We start from the raw sequence: 24,741 nt of genomic DNA on the forward strand, positions 1-24,741 counted from the left end.
AGTGATTTTCATCTAATGGGACACTTTGACCCACTTCTTTAACCTGAGCTCCTTGGCAAATTTTGGTAGAGGCGGGAAAGCGAGTATTGGGTTATCTAGCACTTCCTTAAATGAACTGTCAAGTTAGTGAATATAAAATGAGATATTTTGTTACGCATTAATTGGGAAGCAAACGTAGGTAAAATCATATAGAGAGAAGTTAACCCTACAGGAAATTAAGTAACCGCAGTCCTTCTGACATTCCTCCACAAATGACTCCGGGGCCCGACCCGCCTTCCGGGCTCGGCGCTCGCCTCGGCAGTGGGGGCCGGGGGCCGGGGTCCGGAAGGGCGCGGCCAGGGGCGGAGCGGGTGGGGCTGGGGGCGTGTCCTCGAGGAGGCGGAGACAATATGGCCGCCCAGAGCGCTTGGAGGACCTAAGAGGCGGTGGCCGGGGCCACGCCCCGAGCGGGAGGGCCGCTCTGTGCGCGTCCGCTCTATGATGCTTGCGCGCGTCCCCCGCGCGCCGCGCTGCGGGCGGGGCGGGTCTCCGGGATTCCAAGGGCTCGGTTACGGAAGAAGCGCAGCGCCGGCTGGGGAGGGGGCTGGATGCGCGCGCACCCGGGGGGAGGCCGCTGCTGCCCGGAGCAGGAGGAGGGGGAGAGCGCGGCGGGCGGCAGCGGCGCTGGCGGCGACTCCGCCATAGAGCAGGGGGGCCAGGGCAGCGCGCTCGCCCCGTCCCCGGTGAGCGGCGTGCGCAGGGAAGGCGCTCGGGGCGGCGGCCGTGGCCGGGGGCGGTGGAAGCAGGCGGGCCGGGGCGGCGGCGTCTGTGGCCGTGGCCGGGGCCGGGGCCGTGGCCGGGGACGGGGCCGGGGCCGGGGCCGGGGCCGCGGCCGTCCCCCGAGTGGCGGCGGCGGCCTTGGCGGCGACGGCGGCGGCTGCGGCGGCAGCAGCGGTGGCGGCGGCGCCCCCCGGCGGGAGCCGGTCCCTTTCCCGTCGGGGAGCGCGGGGCCGGGGCCCAGGGGACCCCGGGCCACGGAGAGCGGGAAGAGGATGGACTGCCCGGCCCTCCCCCCCGGATGGAAGAAGGAGGAAGTGATCCGAAAATCTGGGCTCAGTGCCGGCAAGAGCGATGTCTACTACTTCAGGTACCGCCCTGGGGGCGGGGAGGGGTCAGCGGGGTCAGGTCGGGGTCAAGGGTCAGCAGCTGACCTGGGCAGGGGATGTCTTGATGAGAGCAGGGCCCGAGGGAAGTGGCAGAGACAGGCTGGTCTGGTAGTTGAAGGTCCCTGAGCTCTTGGGTTGAGAGCTGACCCCAGTACAGTGACAGGACAGGCACAGTGCCTGAATGGTGAGAACCCGGAGGGCGTCTTAATGTGGACGGTGCTGGGGAATATGTTTGGTGGAGAAAAGCGTACTCTCTCGCAAGAATGGTTAGTCCATAGAAGGGTTAAAAGAAGGTGTAATTCATCGAAACTATAAAACCCAGTCACTGTTGGCTCCTGTCCCAGCCTTTCCCAGATTCATCATCACAGGAGTGTTTAATCATGCACATGTGGAAGAATTCGCTATCTGCAGTAATAAGGTTTCAGTTACTTTGTGAGATCCAGGAAAGTTTGGTATAAAGTAGCTACTTGGAATGCCTGAAGTTTCCTGAAACTGTCTTGGTGTCGCAGAACTTACTCACTTTTGAAAACTGAAACACTGTAATATGTTGTTAGACTCCTAGACCAAAATTTGTCCCCCAGGGGATGTTTGGCAGTGTCTGGGGACATTTTTGGTTCTGATACCTTGGGAGGGTATGATCCCGGCATCTAGCAGTTAGAGGCCAGGGATGTTGTGAGATATTATTCTCTAACACACTTGATGGTCCCCACACAAAGAATTATCTGGCCCAAATGTCACCAGTTTGAGAAATCTTGGTCTGCATGATTCAGGTTTTCACCCTGATGTGATCTTGCAGTCTTGTGGTCATGCTGTCCATGTCATTGGATGATCTACTAAGCTGAGAAAAGTGCCTGGGGCTATTGATATCAGTGGAATTTTCTTATCAAAAAAAATTACTGGGCGCCTGGGTGGCTCAGTGGGTTAAGCCGCTGCCTTCAGCTCAGGTCATGATCTCAGGATCCTGGGATCGAGTCCCGCATCGGGCTCTCTGCTCAGCAGGGAGCCTGCTTCCCTTCCTCTCTCTCTACCTGCCTCTCCGTCTGCTTGTGATTTCTCTCTGTCAAATAAATAAATAAAAATCTTTAAAAAAAAAAAAAAATTACTAACTTTTAAAAATAAACCATTCTATTTATAGAAGAGAGTATAAACATGTTATATTCAGTGGTGTGGAGGGCCATTTTTGGGGGCTGATTGAATAATTTTTCAGGGAATACCTTTGCGTGTTGGAGCCTGTTATTGCCAGCCATTTAGCCATTGGAATAATGTTTTAAAAGATTTACTTTCTTCATCAAGTAGGTTAATACACTGGCCCTCAGGGGGGAGAGGGGAACACACATACATAAACTCAACAATGTTTATGAGTTGAGAGTACTTTTAAATAGACTGGAAAGGTTAAAAAAATAATACAAACTTTTGTGTGTGTGTGTTTATACGGACAAGAATGTGATTACCAGGGCACCTGGTTGACTCAGTGGATTAAGCCTCTGCCTTCAGCTCAGGTCATGATCTCCGGGTCCTGGGATCAAGCCCCACATCAGGCCCTCTGCTCAGAAGGGAGCCTGCTTTCCACCCCACCTCACCCCCCAATCTCCCCCACCCCCGCCTACCTTTGCCTACTCGGGATCTCTCTCTGTCAAATTAAAAAAAAAAAGAATGTGATCACCGCTGGAAAATAAGTAAATATGAACATATTCCTGATGGTTGTTCAAATATATGGAAGAATAGTTTCTGTAAATTTATTTCACCTTTTTAAGAAAAAGAAAGTCGTGTTGCATTAGAACTTATTTTGTCACTTGATCACTTGTTTTGAAATTTAAAAGATAAAATGGCAAACTTATTCTAAACATTCAAAGGTGATTATCTTATATTTCCCCATTATTAAATACTAAATTTACTTCAGTAATACTGAAAAGGTTATTGTGGAACAATTGTTACTCCTCTCAAGTTCACTTGTTTCATTTAGTGCTATTCACAATTGCTCACTTTTGCACATTCTTTCATTAACAACTTATGTTTTCTTTCTAAGCCGATAATATGCTACTTTCTTTCTGTGAGCTATGTATTGACTTGTAGCCAATTATATTTTACAAGAATATTCTGTGTCTGGGATTGAACTCCTTGAGGAATAGGTGACTAGTTTATTCTCAGTAGAGCGTCTTAGACTTTGAATTTCACTCTCTATGGCATTTCTCCTGGGATATAGTTTGTTTGGTTTGGGATGACGTATTTGTTCAGACTAACTTTGGGTTATTGCAAAGTGTTTTTTGTTGTTTTCCTCGCAGTATCTGGACAAGTTATTTAAAAAGCCGTCTTGCTAATTTTGATTTGTGGTCACTTAATATTTTTTTAAATGTGTTGTAAATTTTTACAAGTGTATTTAATACAAATGTATTTAACTTTTAAATACAAACTCAATAAATATTTTATGATAGAAAAGCTGATATAGTTTAAAAAGAACTTTCCAAAACAAATTTATCTTACAATAAATGAGAAACCAGTCTAGTGATACTTACAGAATTAAAGTCTTTTATTAGACAGTGCAGCATGATTTCCTTTTTACTTATTAATACAAAATGAAAAGACACTTTGAATAGATTTGTGCTGCATGTGTTTAGTTCAGGGTTGGAAGAAATGTTGTCTAATTGTTTACTGACTACCTACAACATGTTACTTACTTTTCAGGATTGTAACACTCACTCTTTTTTTTTTTTTTTTTTAAGATTTTATTTATTTATTCGACAGAGAGAAATCACAAGTAGGCAGAGAGGCAGGCAGAGAGAGAGAGAGGAGGAAGCAGGCTCCCTGCTGAGCAGGGAGCCCGATGCGGGACTCGATCCCAGGACCCCGAGATCATGACCTGAGCCGAAGGCAGCGGCTTAACCACTGAGCCACCCAGGCGCCCTGTAACACTCACTCTTAATAACCTTCTGAGAGGTTACATTCAGAGGTGGTGCGACCCAGGGTAGCATGATGTGGTATTTGTAATACAGCAGTTTTTCTGACTTTGACTTCCTTTTGCCGAGATGAATGGTGGAGGGCATCTACTCATAGTGAAGGTGAATACATTCTTTTTCAACCAAACTGTCACACTTTGCATATCAGCATCCCCATAAATGCCTCACCCTTTAAAAAACCGGGCGCCTGGGTGGCTCATTTGTTAAGTTGTCATTTCTGTCTTCCGCTAAGGTCATGATCCCAGGGTCTTGGGATTGAGCTCCCTGCTCGTCGGGGAGCCTGCTTCTCCCTCTCCCACTCCCGCAGCTTGTGTTCCCTCTATTGCTGATTCTCTCTCTGTCAAATAAATAAATAGAATCTTAAAAAAAAAAAACCAAAACAAAACCCCAAACCAAAAACCAGTAGCTCACCAGGCATCTCTGTTAATAAGTGGCTTAAGAGTTAACTCTCACATTGGTAATGTGAACACCTGCACCCATTTGTTCACACAGATTCTAATAATGCTAACTCCTGAATTAGCCTGCCCCTAGGGAGATTAATTTAAACAGATCTGTGCCTGTTAACATAGGGTGTGGCTTACACTTATTAATTGGTCTGAAATTAAGTTCAATTGTGAAAGCCTCAAATTTTGGTAAAATGGTGTTTTGGCTGTTTCCTGAGACTGCCAGGTTCTAATAGGAACACGTGCCTTGAGTTGCCTGTTAAGCAGTATAATTATGCCTCATGTCAGGATTACTGATAGTGTGTGGCAGTTCATACATTATCATATAAAGTGTGTTTTTAAAAAAGGTGTGGTTAGATAAAGTGCTGGATCCATTGGTAATAGTTTCTGAAAGTTTGTTGCCATCATATAAACCCATTATGTGAACAATAATATTCTAACTGGTCCACTTGACTCCTGGTTTTTGGTTCCCTGCAGTTGCTGACTGGTATTTTTGAAATTATTTTCCTCTGCATAGGACCCTATAGGAGCCATAGGACCCTATAGGAGTCTAAACTTGTTGGTTTCTAGACTTTTAGTTATCATTAGGGTTAAAGATCTGGGAATCATGGCAAACTGTTAAGCTGCTGTCATAAAATATGTGGTTGGATTTTGGAAACAATAGTAATAAACGTTTTTGTTTCTTGTGTCAAAATTATGATGCATTTGTACCTGATCACTTCCCTGAAAAAAGGATACAGGGGAACCAGAGAACAATTAAAATTATCTTAGGGAACAGGTGCATGAAGAGAGACTAAAGTTATTTCACTTTGATCTGGAAAGAAGAGGACTCATAGTCAGTAAAACCGAGGTCTATAAAATCATGAATGAATGATAAAAGTAGAAGTCCCTAGGGAAGGCAGCAGCACACAGGGATGAAGAGGTCAGGAGTTGATCTTCTAACTGCACAAAACCTTTTGGTGCAACCTTGAGCTTGTCACTTACACTTCCTGGTCCTGTGGTTTGTCAGTTTGTAAAGTGCTTATGATTTCTACCTGTACCTCATTGTGTTACAAGGATTCAATTTCAGATCACTGAAATAAATACGTAGATCTCTTAAAGCTTCAGATATGTTTAAGGACTAATTAAGAGAAACAATTCATTAACTAAAGTTGTATGAGCTGAACATATACATAGGTTTAAAAAAATGTATAGGTATATCTCACTTGCTACCAGAGGTTGGTATGCTGCTTTGAGGGCATGAATTCTGTCACTAAGCATGTCAGAGTTCAACCAGGCCTTTCCCTCTTTTTTTTTTTCTTTTTGTTTTTTTGGTCTTTTATCTTAAAACAAACAAACAAAAAACCACCACCACCAACAACAACAAAAACCTCTGCCTTGTAGTCTTTGTTGGGAAAAACTAGCTGAATGGATCAGGGGAGAAATTCATCATCACAGTTCTTATATATTAAAGTCTCTTTGGCTTTCAGTAAATTGTCTTTTCCCCTAATAATCGGCTTTCTGGCCATCACTGTGTAGTTTAGCCTGGTGTCCCGTCTGTTACTGTACTATTTATTTACGAAGAACCTGTGGCTCTCACACATAGCTGTCTTTCCTCCTAGTACAGTGCTGAGCACATAGATGCTAAATAAGTGTTTACCAGTTGACATGACTCTTAAAAATGTGTGAAACAAGTCTTAAATGACCTGTTAGCTTTTGCTTTATATTTTCTGGTGGTGTGCTGGAGTGAAATTGGTTGAGATAGGAAGTCTAAACATTTTCTAGTTCCTTATTTTCATCATTAATATTGAGGATATTATGGAAGGCCAGAAAGCATTTTAGAGATGTAGGTACAATGGTAAGTAAAATGCTTATAGTGCAAAGATACAAGTGAGAAATAAACATTTGAATTTCATTGAGTCTAAGGTTTTTTTTTTTTAGCATAGGATCTTATATGCCTTAATTCTTTGTGTGTTTTGTGTCACAGCTCTCATAGTTTTGGCAGCCATTAGTATTTTTTTTTTTTAAATACTTTACATATATTATCTTACTGGGTTCTTATAACATTGTTATCTATAGGTACAATTCTCCATTTTACTGATGGGGACTTAGGACAGGGAAGTTAAGTAACGTGCTTGAGGTTGTACTGTTGGTACGGGCAGAGTTAGATTTCTGATGCAGGGGATTTAACCCCAGAACTTTTAACGACCCCGTTCTCCTGCCTCCCATAGAGATCCTATGTGTAATCCTCAAATATTGCAACATTTCATGCCTAATTTACTTTATTGAGCTTGGCAAGCTACTAAAACCATGCAATTAGTTACTATTATATTTGTACCTTAAGTTGACAAAGGGTAAATTTTAAATCCTCTTTGGTACTGAAGCTGTTGTACTGAAAGATGATCTTCCAGCTCTGTGTAATTTGGAGAAGAAAAAGAAGGGAAAAATTGTAAATCAACATAATTTAAAGCAGTTTTATTCTGGATTATAGAAGTGGTCATTTTGTTCAGAAATGTTTCCCACCTTATCTCTTACTTGCTCTCTCCATATATATTTAATTTAGGATTGACCCTATTATTTCTCAGATACTCATATAGGCAGCATGTTCCCTTAAGGAGCAAGCTATAGGTCATCTTCATTTTTAAGAGTTTTCACTTAAGGGGCGCCTGGGTGGCTCAGTGGGTTAAGCCGCTGCCTTCGGCTCAGGTCATGATCCAGTGTCCTGGGATCGAGTCCCGCAGCATCGGGCTCTCTGCTCTGCAGGGAGCCTGCTTCCCTCTCTCTCTCTCTGCCTGCCTCTCCATCTGCTTGTGATTTCTGTCTAATAAATTAAAAAAAAAGTTTTCACTTAAATTAGAAGAAATCACATTGTAACTTGAGGGTTAAATGTAGCTTATGAGATAGTTTTGTATGTTTCCTGCAAAAAGCTCCTGTGCTTCTTTCAGAGTTGAGGTACAATTGAAATGTGCCCTACAGACCAATTAAAAAAAAATCTCTTTAGTTGGAGGGAGGAACTAAGTGTAATGTTTATTACTAAGTGCTTACTGCAGAATTGCAAGTTTGACTCGCTTTTAGTCTTTTTTCTTCCTTTTTTTTTTTTTTAAAGACTTTATTTGAGAGAGAGAGAAAGAAAGAGCAAGCACACACACAAGTGGGGCGAGGGGCAGAGGGAGAAGCAAACTTCCCGCTAAGCAGGGAGCTGGACAATGGGCTTGATCCAGGGACCTTGGGATCATGACTTGAACTGAAGGCAGATGCTTAACTGACTGAGCCACCCAAGGAGCACTTTTAGTTTTTTTTCCCTTGATATTGCCTGATTGAACCCTGGATCTGGAAATAAAAGATAAACAGCTATGATGAAAACTGTTCTCTGGTAATTCTCTCTCAGCTGTACCATCACAGCTGTTTGTGTTGTGCTAGAGGAAATTTTGTTAGGGTGCAACATTGCCATCTGTCCTACATTTGATTTTTAAAAGCTGACATGCAAAGTCTCACCTGCCAGAACCCCCATAATACCTGTAAGAGAGGAAATACATAGCTCAAAAGGAACCGATACACATATATTCTAAAAATAATCTCAAATTGATGGTTTTTTTCAAATTGCTTTTAAAAAGTTTCATTTGTTGAGATATAAACTCAAAATTTAATTTTTCATAATTTTAATTAATGGGATAGAAGCTGGCCATTGGCAAAGGTGATGATACTTTGTTGATATTTTGACATTATTGCCTTCCATTCTGTGCATCTATGTGTTTCTGCTCTTTTATTGTTCTTTTTATACTGGAAGAATCCATAGATAAGATCAAGGCTGAGTGTCCTTAAAATGATTTCCAACATGTATGCATGTCTTTAAAAAGGCCTTTTCCAGAGGCTCCTAGCTGTTTTTTCAGAATATAGTCTTTTGCGGTATACTTACCTGCCTATTTTTTATTGTGGAAAAATTCAAATACCTGCAAGAGCGGAAGTAATTAGACAAGTATAATGAATCTCCCATGAGCTCATCCATCAGTTTTAACAGTTATCAACTCCTGGCCAAGCTTGTTTCATCAATATTCAGCCCCCTTTTCCCCATTATAATTTGAAATAGCTCCCAGATGTTTTTAATTTCTGACATTTCCACAAGTGTCCAGTCCTCAATTCAACCAGAATAACCAGTGTTTTTCCTTTTTCCTTTCTCAAAAAGTGAGTACCTTAAGGCAGTGGACTGAGATTAGGTATAATTCTGCATTCAGTCTTTTTTTTTTTTTTTTTTTTTTTTAGTGGATCACCCTGGCTTTCATTTTTTCTCAACTATGATAATAGAGGTAATAGAATTTGCTATCAGTAATATACTGTTTGCATGTAATATTTGTTATATAAATGTTAGTTTATGGAATGAGAATGATTGGCACATGATTTAGATGATTATTATTATTATTAAATAGGTCTTTTATACCATTTAAATTGTGTTGGTGATTCCTTAATCAAAAAGGTGGAATGCTGTCACATTTTACCAGCAGTCAACTTGTATATAATTTTTTTCTTTAATGATGCTTTAAAAATAATTCTCTACTCCAGCCCCAACTGCTAAGAAAATTCTTTAATGCTCAGTTTTGCTCAAACTCCATATTAAAAAAACAAGCAAACAAACTACTTTCCACTTCTCAGGGAATATATTCAGTTTGTATATTTTAATGTTTATGTTCTAAACATTTCAGTATAGAAATATTCAAATGGATATATAAATGTAGAGAAAATCATATAAGAAATTACCAAGTACCCAGTTCAGCAATTATTTCTTCCATATCCCAATCCACTACCCCTGACTCAACCGTCATTATTGAAGCAAATCTGACATCAGATAATTTCATTCATAAATGACTACTTCAGTATGCTCTTTGTGAAGATAAAACTTAAACTTGTAGAAGTTTTATAACTATGCAGAATTCAGTATTTCAAAACTAGAATACAAGAGATGCCAATAAGCAGTTCAAGATTATTTACCCGTTACTGGCAGGTAACATTCCACTACTTCATTCTGGGAAAGTTTTATGGAAGAAGTATGGTGTGAATTGGTATTTCTGGGCTCTTGGGGATCAGGGTTGGAGTCATGCATTATAGATCAGGTAAAAGGTAAAAGATACTCAGCAAATGACTGAAGAGGGAAGCCATTCAGCCTGTTTGGAATAAATAAACCAGTATAGTTGGAGCAAAGGTCACTGGGTTAGGAAGAGTGGAAAGTAGGTTTTAAACCTTCTGAGGAGGTAGAGGAAAAAGAATGCTACATGCAGGGCTAAGATGTTTGGCTTCCATTTGCTAATGGGTTAAAGTCATTGAAGACTTTTAAATTGGAACTCTGGTCAGAGTGGTGTTTTAGGAAGAGTAGTTTGGATAGTTGAGAATGCAGAGACAAGCAAATAGAGTCACTTATCTTGTCCTGGTGATTTAGACCCAAGGTGTTAAGACTTGATTAGGCAACAACAAAGGAAAGGAAGGATGGATTCAAAGGTGAAAATGAAGGAACTGGATTTAGTAACTGACCGGAGATGGGAGAATAGAAGTAAGGCAAGAGGGGATGAAATCTGCAGCGGAGGGCTGAGACGGGTCGCTTTAGGAAAGGCCTGCATGTAAGGATTGGGAAGAAGGGATTTCGAGACAGGGGATGACTTGAAGGTAGATTTCTTTGTGTGTACGGCATTCAGCTTTGAGGCAATGGCATGTATTATTTAAGTTAATTGATTTGGCAGTTTTCTGATTACATGTTTTTGTACTAAAGTACAAAAAGTTAATTTTAATTTCAGGTCTTAGTCTCAGCCAAAACTCGACTTGTGGAGACAATTGTTATATAAAGTTAGAGAAATCTTTTTCTTTTAATATGTACTCTGTAGCTAACAAGTTAGCCTTAACATTTAAAGAAGGTAGAAAACAGGGGCGCCTGGGTGGCTCAGGGGGTTAAGCCTCTGCCTTGAGCTCCGGTCATGATTCCAGGGTCCTGGGATCAAGCCCTGCATCAGGCTCCCTGCTCAGCCTGATGTCTGTCTCCGTCTCTCTCTCTCTGCCTACTTGTGATCTCTCTGTAAAATAAATAAATAAAATATATATTTAAAAAAAAAAAGGTAGAAAACAGTAGAAAGTTGATGTTTCTTTATTCTCAAAATGTTTCCAGTGCTGTAGTTTAGAGAATTTTTAGTGTGGAGGTTTTTATTATTCCTCACAAAGTACTGTTGGCAAGTGATGCACTTCTGAACACGATCTTCAGCCGTATAGCCACCATCTGCTGACCACAGTGCTCCTTGACAACTCATAAGCCAGTTTCACCGTATCGCACTCTGATTATTGCCATCCCCCCAGTTCATCCTGTTAGAAACTGGTTTAAAGATACATTTGTGTTTGCTCAGAGTCTGGTCTCCTCATAATGTTTGACTAAACATCATGATGATCCGTGTTACCCAAGTAACATGAAAAAAGAGGTTCTGCTGTGTTAGGGGAGTGTTTATAGAGTGCAGTTGCACAGGCAAGCAACAGGTTTTCAGAAAAATTAGTTTTTATGTGGAAACTGGCAAGGCATGTGACAGTTGCTAGATCAGGGAATGATGTTTGCACGTGAATTTATAGAGTGATAAAATGAGAATATTACTAAATTAAGATGACCACAATTTAAGTAGTTTCTGTATCTCAGTGAGGTTTTTTTTAAAGTTGAAAGTCAGATACCAAATGGAATTTCTTTCTTTTTGATAATCTATAGTTAGAAACCTCTAAGGATGGAGTTAGGCTTAAGAAGTGCTTTAAACAGTTTAGGGGCACCTGGGAGGCTCAGTGGGTTAAAACCTTTTCTTTCTGCTCAGGTCTCGATCCCAGGGTCCTGGGATTGAGCCCAGCATCAAGCTCTCTGCTCCGCAGGGGGCCTGCTCCCCCCCCCCCCCCCCGCCCTGCTTATCTGCCTACTTGTGGTCTCTGTCTGTCAAATAAGTAAATCAAATCTTTTTAAAAAAATGAAAGCAAAGACACAGTTCAAATGATGAAATGTTCTTACATGAAAAAAAATTCATGTCTTTATTTTAATTTAATCATTCCTTTTGGGTATTTGAAAGGTAGAGAAGTTAAAGGTGAAATCACAAGTCGGTTCAGGGCTGGCATATCTGGGGGCAGTTGGTAGGGAATTTTTTTTTGTGGTTGAAAGTGAAATATTAGTATTTCATTACTAGGATTAGAAGTAATCACTTTGGTAGAAACTGAAAATGACTAATATCCTTCACTAGTCTTCTAGAATTTTTTTTTTAAAGTAATTTTCCTAAGTTGTAGTTTGCTGCTTTTAGAATAAAAGCTTAGTCACGTTAAGTTCTGGTGTGTGGGGACTTCAGTTTACTGCGGCCATCTTAGAGGGCAGTCTGGGTTAAGACCAGAGCTTAAGTGACAGGCAATCTTTTTGTTAATCTAGCATTATTTCATCTGCCCCTGCCAGGTTCGTTTTGGTGCTGTGCACATATTTTATATCTGATGGGCAGAATTCTTATTTAACCATTCCCTTGGGCCTTGCCTTTCTATATGCTTGTCTTCATCCTGCACGGAGGAAGGTCCCTTGTTTAAAAATCTCCTGGGGCAGGCAGGTTGGCGTTCGTTTCCTTTCTTTCTTTCTTTCTTTCAAGATTTTATTTATTTGAGAGGGAGAGAGCACAAGCAGAGGGAGAAGCAGATTCCTTGCTGAGCAGAGAGCCCAATGCAGAGCTCAATCCCAGGACTCTGGGACCGTGACCCAAGTTGAAATCAGCGGCATAGCCAACTGAGCCACCCAGGCACCTCCAGGTGACTTTCCTTAAAGCACCAAGCACAGACTATAGCAGTTACAGAGAAGAAAATGGCTTGTACACTGTTGTGAAGGCAACAGTGTGTATGACGAGTTTTTGTAGCTATCCAGTACGGACGTGTCATAGAATTCCATCTTATGTTGGGGGACAGAGAGTTTGGTATGAATACCAGCCTGGTTACCAGTTGATATGCCACCTTTCTGGGGGGATGTTAACGGTTAAAACTTGATTTCCACTTTCTTACTTTGTTGCTAATTTAGTTATCAGTGGAGTGTCTTAGACCTTTCAGTTTCCATTTGGTTTTTAAAATTAATAAACATAGGAACAGTTTAAGCCATATGAAATAGCTAATCTAGGTCATAAACTAGGCAATCACATTTCATGAGTATGGCATTTTTAAAAAAAAATATTTATTTATTTATTTGGCAGACAGAGATCACAAGTAGGCCGAGAGGCAGGCAGAGAGAGAGGAAGGGAAGCAGGCTCTCCGCTGAGCAGACAGCCCGATGCTGGGCTCGATCCCAGGACCCTGGGATCATGATCTGAGCCAAAGGCAGACGCTTCAACCCACTGATCCACCCAGGTGCCCCATGAGTACGGCCTTTTAACTGAGTTCTTAAGTATTTAGATTTTCTTAATTTGGCGAAGCGTGTCTAAAACTGATCTCTAATGAGCTTTGTTCTGTGGAGGAATGTTGTAGTGAGGCTCTAGTATGCTTTCAGCTGCAGTAGGTAACTGGCATTTCAGCTGTTCATAAGGAATGACTCATTGCAGGGCTCACTGGAGAAATTAGTCAATTGATTTCTTAAAGAATGACTTTCTAGTTGTTTCTAAGCTAGATCCTTAAAAATAATAGTGCTTATCTTTTTGGGAGAGGTTGCTACCTTAGTATTTTCATCTTCTGGAACACTAGTCTGTCGAAACTAAATCCAATCTTAATCTCAGCTTTTATTGCACTAATGAGGTGTCTCATCAGAGTGATATCTGATTGAGAATGTCGGTTGTGACCTCCTTCTGTAGGTTGCATTTTAGAACTTGAATTGTGTTGCAGGAATACTTACATTATGTGATTGTGGGGGAAAAATGCTGTGGTGATCATCTTTTGTCTTGAAGTCATTGGTGGCAGAATACCATAGAGTTTGTGACAAAGTGCAATGGGTTGGTTTGGATTTGACCCAAAGAGAAGTTTTGCTCTTCCAGGGCAGGTTTTTATTGCTTGGTTTCCCAGCCAAAATACTCTGTTGTCTTCCTCTTCAATTATATTTCATTTATTGTGGTCAGTTCGTGCAAGGTTAAGTTCTAAATAGGACATGTTGGCTTTTTGGAGAAATATTTTAGAATTCTTACAGTTTTCTTCTGGTAACATATCTGTGCTGACATTAACGTTGATTTTAGCAAATTTGGCTCCGAAAATTTATTAGATGATATGAGGCATTCTTCCTATAAAAATTTTCTTATAGATGAATGCTAGATACAAAAAAAGTTTTAGAAAAGAATAGTTTTCTGTATAATTCTGGCACTTTTATAATTTTTCGGCTTCAACAATATTTCTTATGACAAGTAAGTTATTCCTGATAAGCTTCTCACATAGGAGTTTGGCTGATAAAACTCATGTCAGCAATGTACAAACACATTTGCAAATATTTGCCTTAGTTTCCTGCTTTGAGTAGTTACATTAGGGAGCATTTAAATATTATCAAAATTCAATATTTTTTCTTTCATAAATATGAGTTCAGATTGGTAGCCCAAAGAATATATGGATTCCAAGTGTTTTTAATAAGGATTGTTGACTTCAGAAGAATTTTTTCTGAAGTTCTGATCACTGCTAACATTGTGTGTATGTAATACTTCCCCCAAAAAAAGCTCTTCAGAAGTCAATTTAGAAATAAGTTTGTAATATTGAAGACATTTGCAGTGTGCGCATTGTGCTGTGCGTGCAGTTTGTACAGGGATTCTGTCTGTGGCTACTGGGTGACTGGTGGGCTAATCTGCAGTAACATCTGTTATGTACTCAGTTGGTGTACCTAGTAGAGTGTAATATTCTGTGATACATTATGTCTTCTTACAGGGAAGCTATGAAATTCCTTTAAAACTTTGCCATTTTTTTGAGGAACAATGATGTAAAACATGTAAAATTCTGGTGTGGTAACAATCAGGATAGGAAGAAAGATGTGACAAAAGGTTTATGTAGAGATCTAGGGGAAACATTGTTATCTTTTGTACAATGAATGTTCTCTTTCTTCTAGTCCGAGTGGTAAGAAGTTCAGAAGCAAACCTCAGTTGGCAAGGTACCTGGGAAATACTGTTGACCTCAGCAGTTTTGACTTCAGAACTGGAAAGATGATGCCTAGTAAATTACAGAAGAACAAACAGAGACTGCGGAATGATCCTCTCAATCAAAATAAGGTTGGTGAATTTACTTAGAGCATATGGTTGCTATTTCAGAAGCTCTCCACAAAGTATCTTACACTGTAATTATGTCACTACAATTTTGGCTGCCTGAAACTCCCAATCTCCTCTCCCCCACTCCCCCCCCCCACCCAAAGTATTTGGATTTACAGATCTGATTAATTTTCTGGTAGTTGGCAGTACTTTACGTAAGTAAATTGTGCATAGTTGAAAATAGTATTTCAATATCTGTCTAAGCCAACATAGTATTTTTGGCCCACTGGGACTGTTTACAAAAGATTTCTGTGTTGATGTTAATTGTCTCTTTTTTTTTCCTTAAAATAGTTCCTATTTCCCAAAAGAGGCAAAATTTTAATGTGGCAAGTACGCTTACCACATAGTTTATGCTTACCTATCAGTTTTCAGAATTAGGATTTGAGAAAGGGCAATTTTTATTTTGACTTTTGATGATATTGAGGTTAATGACTTCTAGCAGTAATATTCACATCCTAATACTGTGATTGGAGATTTTTCCATTAGCTCTTAATTTTATTGAGTGGCTTAGTTGATGGTTTATTGTATGATAATTTAAACAGTAGCATTTGGGTTATTATGCTAATTTAATTGTATCAGAGCACCCAATATCTTTACTTTAGCTCCTCCCCCACTGCAGCTAATCTTATATAACCATTTTGGTTCCATTTTTTTTCCTCCAAATTTCAGAGATCTGTGTGTATTTCCACCACTGTCATTTCACAGACTACCACGGTCATTTCACAGACTATGGGAAAAGTAAGGACTTTTCTTTCCAGGGTGTATATAACCTGGATACAACCTCTCATGCTGCTTGGGAGTACTGTGTTCGTTTTAGGTACCCTGAGGCAGTGTGCAGGATGGGTTGGGCTTTGGAACCAGGCAGGCGTGGTTTGATGTACTGGCTCTGTCATTTATTAGCTCAGGCAGTCATGGGTAACTCTTTTTAACCTCTGATGGCCTCAGATCTCTCATTTGTAAAACTAAGGTAATGAACTCTTTCCCTTTGCATTATTGCAAGGAGTAAATAGGAATTTATATGAAAACGTCTAATAAAGTATTTGACCCATGTGAGTTCCTCTCCTTTCTCCACTGCACCTTCCTAAGCACCAAGCTTCCTTGGTGAACATTGCTTGGTGGCCAGTGTACATGGAAATTTTTTGACCCAAGATTTCTTCCTCTTTATCTTTTTACTCTTCCTGAAGATGATACAGGTCTCTGCTTTATGTCTCTCTTTATTCAGAATTCAGCTTAATAGTTTGTTAATAATAGTCTAATTTCCAAAAATTGGTATGGGGGACCGAGTACATTGTTTCTTTGTCTGTTGCATTGGTTACCATGCATCGATTTACCGTAGGGACCTTGTCAGGTACCTTGTTTATAGGCAGAATGGGAAGGGAAGGCTGCAGTCGCTTTCTCTGTTGCTTAACTGTGGGGGTTACTTTGGGTTGATAGCTATGAAGGTGTTAAGGGTAAAAGACGGTGGTGGTAGAGGAAGTGTAAAAGAAAGCGAGAAACTGTAGAGTGTATAGCTCTGTGATTCAGCTTAAGAAAACCCTTATTTTAGGTTGATTTTTCTCCTTAAATATATAGAGCAAAATTAAGATTTAGTTTTCTAAAATTGCCTTTAAAAAAAAAAAACTCTAACCACAATGCTGGGTACCTATCAAAAGGGGTTAGATATTTATGAAATGAATGGGATGCTTTCAGGCCGCCCTGTTGTTTTCAGAATCACAGTTAAACTACACTAAGTATATGAAGATGTGTTCTTGATAGTTATGATTCTCTAAAAACCAAAAACTAATTCGTCTCTTTAGTTTGTGTGCACCTTTATGCTCTAGCTGCGCTGGACCGCTCATCGCCCTGCACCATGGCATGTGCTTTCAAGATTCTGCTTGCTCATGTGCTGTTTCCTCTGCTTGGAATGCGCTTCCCCCCTTCCCCTCCATCTGGTGAACTCCTCCTCATCCAAGGCCCAGCTCCATTGTCTCCACCTCTGTGAAGCCTGCCCCTGCATTCTCCAGGCAGAACCAGTCCCTTCTTCCATAATGCCTCCCTGGTGCTTTGCCATTGTATTTGTGATTGTTTGTCTGCTTCGACTAGACTGTGAGCTCCATGAGGGCAAGGACTGTCTTTCCTTTTTTTTTTTTTTTTTTTTTTTGGTATAGGTAGTCCAAAGCCTAGCACACGGTAGGTACTTAGTAAATGTTTGCTTCATGTTTATTTGAGTTAATATCCACCTCATTCCAGAATTTTATAGTGGTCATAAATATTGAATAAATTAATTATTTTGAAAGTTATTATTTTGAAAGTGCCTTTCATTGTCATTGTTTTCTGAAGTTTCTGTCTGAATTGGCGGGGGGGCATAGTCTTATTTTTGCACCTGATTTTATTTTAATTAAACAGTCACAAAAATGGAGTTGAAGTTTTAAAAATAAGCTCTCTTTTGGAGTAATGCCAATATTGACTATCTCTAAAAAAGCAGAAAATGTCTTTGTGGCTAATTCTGTATTATATCTTTTTAAAAAATAATACAGTATGGAAAAAATAATACAGTATGGAGAACACTGGGAGATATAAATTGGTAAATAGGAGTGTTAGTTTCGCTATATAGTTATAAACTTGGCTAAAGTGCATAATTGTGTTGCTTTTGAGGTTTTTAAAAACCCTTGAAAGAGGGATGCCTGGGTGGCTCCATTGGTTAAGTCACTGTCTTCAGCTCAGGTCATGATCCTAGGGTCCTGGGACCGAGTCCCCAGAGGGCTCCCTGCCCAGCGGGAAGCCTGCTTCTCCCTCTGCCTCTGTTTGTCACTGCCCTGCTTGTGCTTTCTCTCTCTCTGACAAATAAATAAAACTTAAACAAAAAAACCCTAGAAAGAATTTGAAATGTTATTAAAATAAACTTCGAAATAGGTTAAATTGTAGTTTATAATGATGGATTATAAACTGAGATGTTAGTATATGTTCCATATCAAAAGTAAGTTTCCTGGATGCATAATACTTCAGGTATGGTAGAGAAAATATTTTTTGAAGATCTTTGCAAAGTGGCAGTTATTTTAGGATGAAAGGGTACAGTGGAATGGGCATTATCTTTTGATTAATATTTACTGTTTTTGCAGTACCTATTCCTTCTTGTCTCAGTCTCAGTCTTAACCTTACTCTGAAAATCTGTTCCATTCCTGATCATATTGTGCCTTACTGATTTGCCACTACCATAGTTATTTCCAGTTGCCACCTCCGTCTTTCTAGTGGATAAAGTGTATCTGTCAATTAGGTTGCTGGAGCTATTCCATTAGGTTAATGGAAAAAGACTAGACAAAGATTTGGAAGTCCTCAGTATGGAGTTTGAAGTGATGAGCAGCTTTCTCCAAAGCTTACTCCGAGGAAGAAATGATAGTTATGTGGTGATGGAAATGTTGCCACCAGCCATGTGTGGCTGGCTAGTGAGTAGTTGGAATGTGGCTAGTGAGACTGAATAACTAATTTTTAGTTTTGTTTAAGTTTAAATAGCCATATATTTCTGGTGGCTACTGTATTGGACAATATTGAGAGCTATTTAGCTCTCTCAATATGTAAACGAGACAACAAAACCTTTGCTTAGAAAGCTAAATATTTAGACATTTATCCAGGCTTTGATCTTTTAAAGAGGGATGTTTTAAGGTTTCAGAGATATGACCCTCAATTTTAAAAAGGAAGCTAATTTCTTAAAACGGTAAATTTCCTTAAAAATGTAATTGGAAAGACCGGGATTGGATAAAAAAATAGAGTGATGCTGGGTGCAAAATATGTTTTGGGAAGTCCAGTAGTTTGGTTTTGTTGTTAGCAGTTCCTTTTGTTTCAGTGTTTCAGATGTGTAAACATTAAATGAAATTCTTATGTTTCTAGTTCTTAACAGCACTGAAATGTGTATAAATTAAAGCTACAAAACTAATACTGTCCAGGTTCCCTAACGTTAATGTGACATATGTATATTTTATAAAATGCTTACAATATGTATTGGTATGCAACAAGTTATTTTTTTAGATTGGCTTTTCAGTGCTACTAATACCTTGGAAAGACTCAGTTCTTTCATCACATTTCTCTATTCACACAGATTTGATACATTGGGAAATAAAGAGCATCATGTTGTCTTGTACGGAATTAGTTGTAGAAGTCTGCCATTATTGATTTCTCATAAATTACTTTGGTTTATGGTAGTAGCCTATTGTGATTTTATAAATACAGTCTTGGGTTCTATATGGCTGTGTCGTAGGTTTGTAACCGGGTGATGTAGAATGTGCTTATTTTAATTATTCTCAACAAAATAATAAGAATTCTTGTAGTGAGCTAATTTATCTTGGGGGCAGTATCTGCAGTTTGAGAAACTAAGTGAACAGGTAGTGATGGTGAGAATCAGACTGGGTATTGGATCTAGAATGGGTGCAGCGTGGAGAATGGATTTGGGAAAAGATGAAACTGGAAGTAGGGATAGTGGGCTGTTGTAGTCTAGAGAAGTGATGGCAACTAACACTATCCCGGGAGGTATGGAAAGGTATGAGATTCAGTCAAGAGAAATTGGGTGTAAGTACTGATGATTGTAGAGAGAACTGTTCGTACCTGCTGCAGTTTTGGCTTGAGTCACTTGGGGTGAAGGTTGATAAAGAATAGGGGAGGAAGAGCAAGTTTGGGGATGGAGTGAAGAAGACCGGTTACAAGTTTTATTTCTTGGAGTTTTGAAGGGATCTGGTGCATGCCCAGGAACTCTGAAGTCACGCTTTGAGAACTCCTGTCATTGTAGATTGTCATAGCTTGTTAGAATCGCTTAACAAAGGTGCAAATAAGAGAAAAGTATTTTGTCACACTGTTAGTAGTGAATAAATGAATAAATTAATTTTGTAGAGAGTAAGAAGGAACTTCCAGAAAGGTAGTAGGAGAATCAAGAAAATTCCGTGTTCTAAAAGCCTAGGAAAGAAAATTTTTGTTAAATGACATGGCGAGATCAAGGAGGATAAAGACTTTGTAGTAACCATTGGTTTCCAAATTAAAGGCATCTGATAACCTTTCATAACCAGTTTTGAGGGGCCTGGTCTTAAGAAGTCTTTCTTAAAATGCTAGAAAGTTTCTGGGAAATGAGAAATTAGAAGCAAATGTAGCCTGCTTATTTAAAAGTTTTAAAATTTAGATTTATTATTATTTGATTAGGTAATTTGTACAGAGGATGAAAGAATAGTAAAAAAGTCTCCCTCTCCAGTCTTTCATGTGCGGTCTTCTTCTCGAGAGGAAACTGTTATTAATCGGTTGTTTTGTATAGCCTTCCAGAGCTTCTGTGCATTTAAAAACATGGGCATATATGTTCATTTTTACCCCTCTCCCCATAAAAATGGTTAGACTACTCTTACAGAGCTTGAATGAGAGGTGGAGGAGAGAGGACGATATTTAGAATGCGTGACCAAGGAACATTATTGTTTTTTCCTTCAGTGTATGAAAGAGGCAAATAGGGAAGACAGGCAGGTGTCCAACCAGAGAACATTCTTCAGGAGGCCCTCCAGGAACCTTTGAACTGAGTGCAGTATTTTCTGTTACGCACTTTTCTGAGGAGAGAGTCTTATCTTTATCAAATTCTCAAAGGAAAATAGAGCTAAGGAAGGTAATAATGACTGTTTTAGAAACAGGAGAGGAAGCAAGGCCTTGGCAAAAGATATGAGGGACCAACTCACTTGTCGAACAGATAAGGGATTTTTTCAGTTATTCCAGCAGTACCTTAGGGGGCTGACTTATTTGTATCGTTGGGACCCCATGGTAAACTAGTACTAACGAGCTCTGTGGTAGGGTCAGTTCTAATTACCAGCACCTGGTAGAGCACACTGTGTGGTAAGAACTGCCTCTTGGATTCTTCCGTAGAATCTTTCCATCTACACTGGAAACATTGACCTCATTCCTTCTACCAACAGTCCTCACCTTTAGAGAAAGTCACTAAAATCTTTTCCAAAGTTGCTGGTTTCCTCTTCATCAGTGTATTAAGCATTCGTTGAATGGAGTATCTTCTGGTATCTCTCTAGTGGATATAGTTGGGGGCGAAAAGAGGGAGTGAGCAGATCACAGGTGATAAATTAGCGTTTGTAGGCCTTGAAGTCCTTATAAGGGATTATTAGTATCTCCCTTAAGTATGGGCCACTGTTCAGTTTCTGTTAATTTGAAATGTAATGGACGACAAAGAAGTGAGCAGCAAATAGCTATTATATAGTAGTCTGCTGATAAATGATGATAGCCTGGACATGTGGTGGTGGAAAGAAGTAGTCTCTAGATCTGTTTTGATATAGAATTTTCAGGATTTGCTAATGATTGGGTGGGGAAGAAGACAAAAGAAAATACTCAAGTGTGAGACTTGACCCAGTGATTGGGTTACCATTCACTGAGGTCACCTTAGGAGAATTTATATGGATGGATAAAACACATTTTAAACATGCATAGTTTGAGTTGCTTACTAAACATCCAAATGGAAGTGTCATGTATGCAGTTGGTACGCTGATTGAGAGGTCTCAGCTGGAAGGTCATCGGCACAGAGGTAGTGTTATTCTAAGTGATGGGACTAAAGGAGATTACCCAAACCGACCTCTGAGAAAATCCAATAATTAGAACTTGGTTAGAGTAGAAGGAATTAGCAAAGTGGGTTGAGAAAGAATGTCCAGTAAGATAGAGACATGGGAGAGGAGAAAGCTTCAGAAAGAAGAATGGTCAGTTACACTGATGCCATTGAAGGGTTGAGTGGAGGAAGACCGAGAAACTTCCATTGAATTTGGCAGCATGAAGCTAATTAATAACCTTGGTTTTCAGTGGCAACAGAAGTCAGATTTTAGAGGGTTGAAAATGAGTAAGAGGGAAAATGAGCTTGGGCAAATCTTTCAGTAAATTTTGTTTGGCTAGAGAAGAGATTCACCAGGTTGTAGATAAAGAGATGCTCATTTGGTTAAACTCCCAACTTAAAGGACTTTGAAAAGTTTGAGAAGAAGTGGAGAAACTGCAGAGGTCAAGAAAGTCAGGCACATTTGCAATATGATGATGATGGACCATAGAACCTGTGCTGGGTAGGGTGGAATGTGAAAGTGGTTAAGGTCGAGTGAGAAAATAGGGCAGTCAATGGACAGGAGATACTGCTGGACAGGAGATACTTCGTGAAAGAAACGCAGAGGGCGGTTCTGAGAACGTGAGCTGCAATGATAGGAAGGAGGAATTGGAGAGTTGGATGCTCGATTGAGATACTGGAGATGGTGTAGTTACTAGTACTGACAAGGCTGTGGCTATAATTTAGTTGAGTGAGCGTGGGCAGAGGAAGAGATCGAAGGACCCAGGATGTTGGCTGAATTATCCACATGAATAATGAGGTCTCCCTGAAGGAGGATAAGAGTTGGGATGGAGAGAAACTGAAATGGAAACTATGTAAGTCTAGCGACCTAAGAAGAAAGGGAGGAGAGCGAAACGTAGTATAGCCTGATAGGAGCTTCCAAGAACTGGTATTTTTAAAGGATCAAAAATGGAGAAATTATTTGAGAAAAATAGGAGAGAGTTATGATAAAACCTATACCACCTCTTGACCCTTGGACATGCAGTTGAGAGTGAGAAGGAAAAAGGTAGAAAGGAGTTGGGGGAGGGAGAGAAAGAAGTTTCATTTGAGAGAACCTGAGGGGCAAGTATCTTCAAGGGATGGCCAAGTCAGTAAGTGCAGGAGCTGGAGAGAATGTTTAGAGAAAATACTGAGGACATAAAGCCTAGTCGGTCATTCAGGAGTGTACAGTGTAAGATTGGGAGAGGGATGCGTCAAAAAAGTTTAAAAGCCACTGAACAATGGGATAGATGAGTGGATGTACAGAATATTATGGGGATGAGTGATGGGTGATAATGTATAATCAGAGGGAATTGACTATTTGGTTACTCCTGAGATAGGAATGTGATGTGCAGTGGTATTAATTTTGGTAAATGTTAGAACAGAGTATACAGTTGAAATCTGGTCCTGACTGTGGGCTGTCTGTGTGACTCAGACAAAGACACTGGCCAGATACCTATAAGTATATGTGTTAAATAGTAATAGATGGAGGAAGTCTTGGGACTGCTTCTCTTACATTGGTAATCTCAAGGCAGATAATACAGATGACTATTCTTTCCATAATAAAATTGAGATGGATATTGTAGACTGCATTAAATTATATTTTCCACCTATTTAGCGCCCGTAAGTTTAAAGCAGAAAATGAGACTTGAAGAGTAAGGTCTGCATAACCAAAGTTTTATGTATAATAGACATTTTATGCAATCATTTATCCCACAGAAAATTTTTTTAGCACATTCCATGCTTAGGCATTATTGCAGACTCTGAAGATAGAGGATGGGAAGTCCCTGTCATTATAGACCTAGAGGTCAGGAAGAGAATTAAACCCTACAGAAAATAATTTGTGTGACTATTTCCACAATTCTCCCAAGGATGTGTACACAGCTAGAGCCAGGCCGGATGTAAAGGAGACCGTTTCACAGAGTAGCTGCCTTAGTTTGGATAGAGCTGCTCTGTAAGTATTGGATTGAAACTCATTCCCATCTTTTGCACAAGTCCTTTAATGACCTGCTATTCGCTAAAGCTGCAAGAAGTTATTTTTCAAGTAGAACTCTTCAAAACTTGTTTTCAGTGATGAATTTCAGTTAACTACAAGTCCTTTTTTTTTTTAACAAGTCCTTTTTAATGAGCTCAAAGTGTAGTCCACCTAATATTTATATATATTTTTAATATTCCCATTGATCTTAAAAAATCTTGTCCCACACTTGGGATTTTACATTAAGTGAATTTTTCAGTACAAAATCATAGATTCCAGATATTCTTTACTTTTTTGCAAAAGCTTATGGAATTTCCACAACTTTGTGAATGTACTAAAAAAACCACTGAATTGTAAACTTTAAAATGGTGAATTTTATGGTATGTGAATTGTATCTCAATTTTTTAAAAATTTGAAAGATAGTAAAGTACACTGTTCTTGATTTTGTGAAAAGGCATTAACTATAGGCTACTGTACATATTCTGGAATAAATCTGAAGTTATTTTTTGATGAAATACTGGTTTGGTCTAAAGATATCACTCAGGCTCCCCTCTTGTGAAGCAGGAGATGGCTTTCCTCCTGGAGAAGCTTAATAGGTTTAAGTTCCTAAATTTCTTTCTCTCTCTCTCTCTTTTTTTTTTTAATCAGATAGAGATTGCAAGTAGGCAGAGAGGTCCGCAGAGAGAGAGTGGGGGAAGGAGGCTCCCTGCTGAGCAGAGCCCAGTGGTGCGGGGGCTCGATCCCAGGATGCTGGGATCATGACCTGAGCCAAAGGCAGAGGTTTTAACCCAATGAGCCACCCAGGTGCCCCTCTTTTTTTTTTTTTTTTAAAGACTCTACTTACTTATTTGACAGAGATCACAAATAGGCAGAGAGGCAGGCAAAGAGAGAAAGGGGAAGCAGGCTCCCTGCCAAGCAGAGAGCCTGATGTGGGCTCTGTCCCAGGACCCTGGAATCATGACCTGAGCTGAAGGTAGAGGTTTTAACCCACTGAGCCACCGAGGCACCCCAAGTTCCTAAATTTCATTAGCATGGTCAAAAGCATGTTAATGCTGATAATAGAAATAGCAACTATTTTTTTTGTTAAAGATTTTATTTATTTGACAGACAGATCACAAGTAGGCAGAGAGGCAGGCAGAGAGAGGGAAGCTGGCTCACCGTTGAGCAGAGCCCCATGTGGGGCTCCATCACAGGATCCTGGGATCATGACCTGAGCTGAAGGCAGAGGCTTAACCCACTGAGCCACCCAGGCACTCCAGAAATAGCAATATTTAATCAGAATTTACAAGCCAAAATGACTATAAAATACATGCCTATTTTGTTAATTATTGTCTTTCCCTAACCCTCAGAATGTTAGCTCTGAAGCAGGGACTTTTTGTTTTGATGATGATATACCCAGCATGTGGCTGGCACACAGTAGGCAAATTTGTTCAGGATATTTGTTCAGTGATTGAGCGAAA

The 24,741-nt window shown here is 40.0% G+C and overlaps 1 protein-coding gene across 1 annotated transcript in view; it reads left to right on the forward strand.

Annotated features, from left to right (window-relative positions):
• The first annotated feature begins 465 nt into the window (after window positions 1–465).
• The window catches only part of MBD2 (methyl-CpG binding domain protein 2), a 67,132-nt gene continuing 42,856 nt past the window's right edge, over window positions 466–24,741 (forward strand). Inside the window, exons 1-2 of the mRNA XM_059139179.1 lie at window positions 466–1,126; window positions 14,552–14,711. Coding sequence (XP_058995162.1) covers window positions 588–1,126; window positions 14,552–14,711 — 699 coding nt within the window. The 5' untranslated portion in view covers window positions 466–587. The remainder of the gene's footprint in view (window positions 1,127–14,551; window positions 14,712–24,741) is intronic.

The sequence above is a fragment of the Mustela lutreola genome, chromosome 11 (genome assembly GCF_030435805.1).
Source record: "Mustela lutreola isolate mMusLut2 chromosome 11, mMusLut2.pri, whole genome shotgun sequence".
Lineage (NCBI taxonomy): Eukaryota > Metazoa > Chordata > Mammalia > Carnivora > Mustelidae > Mustela > Mustela lutreola.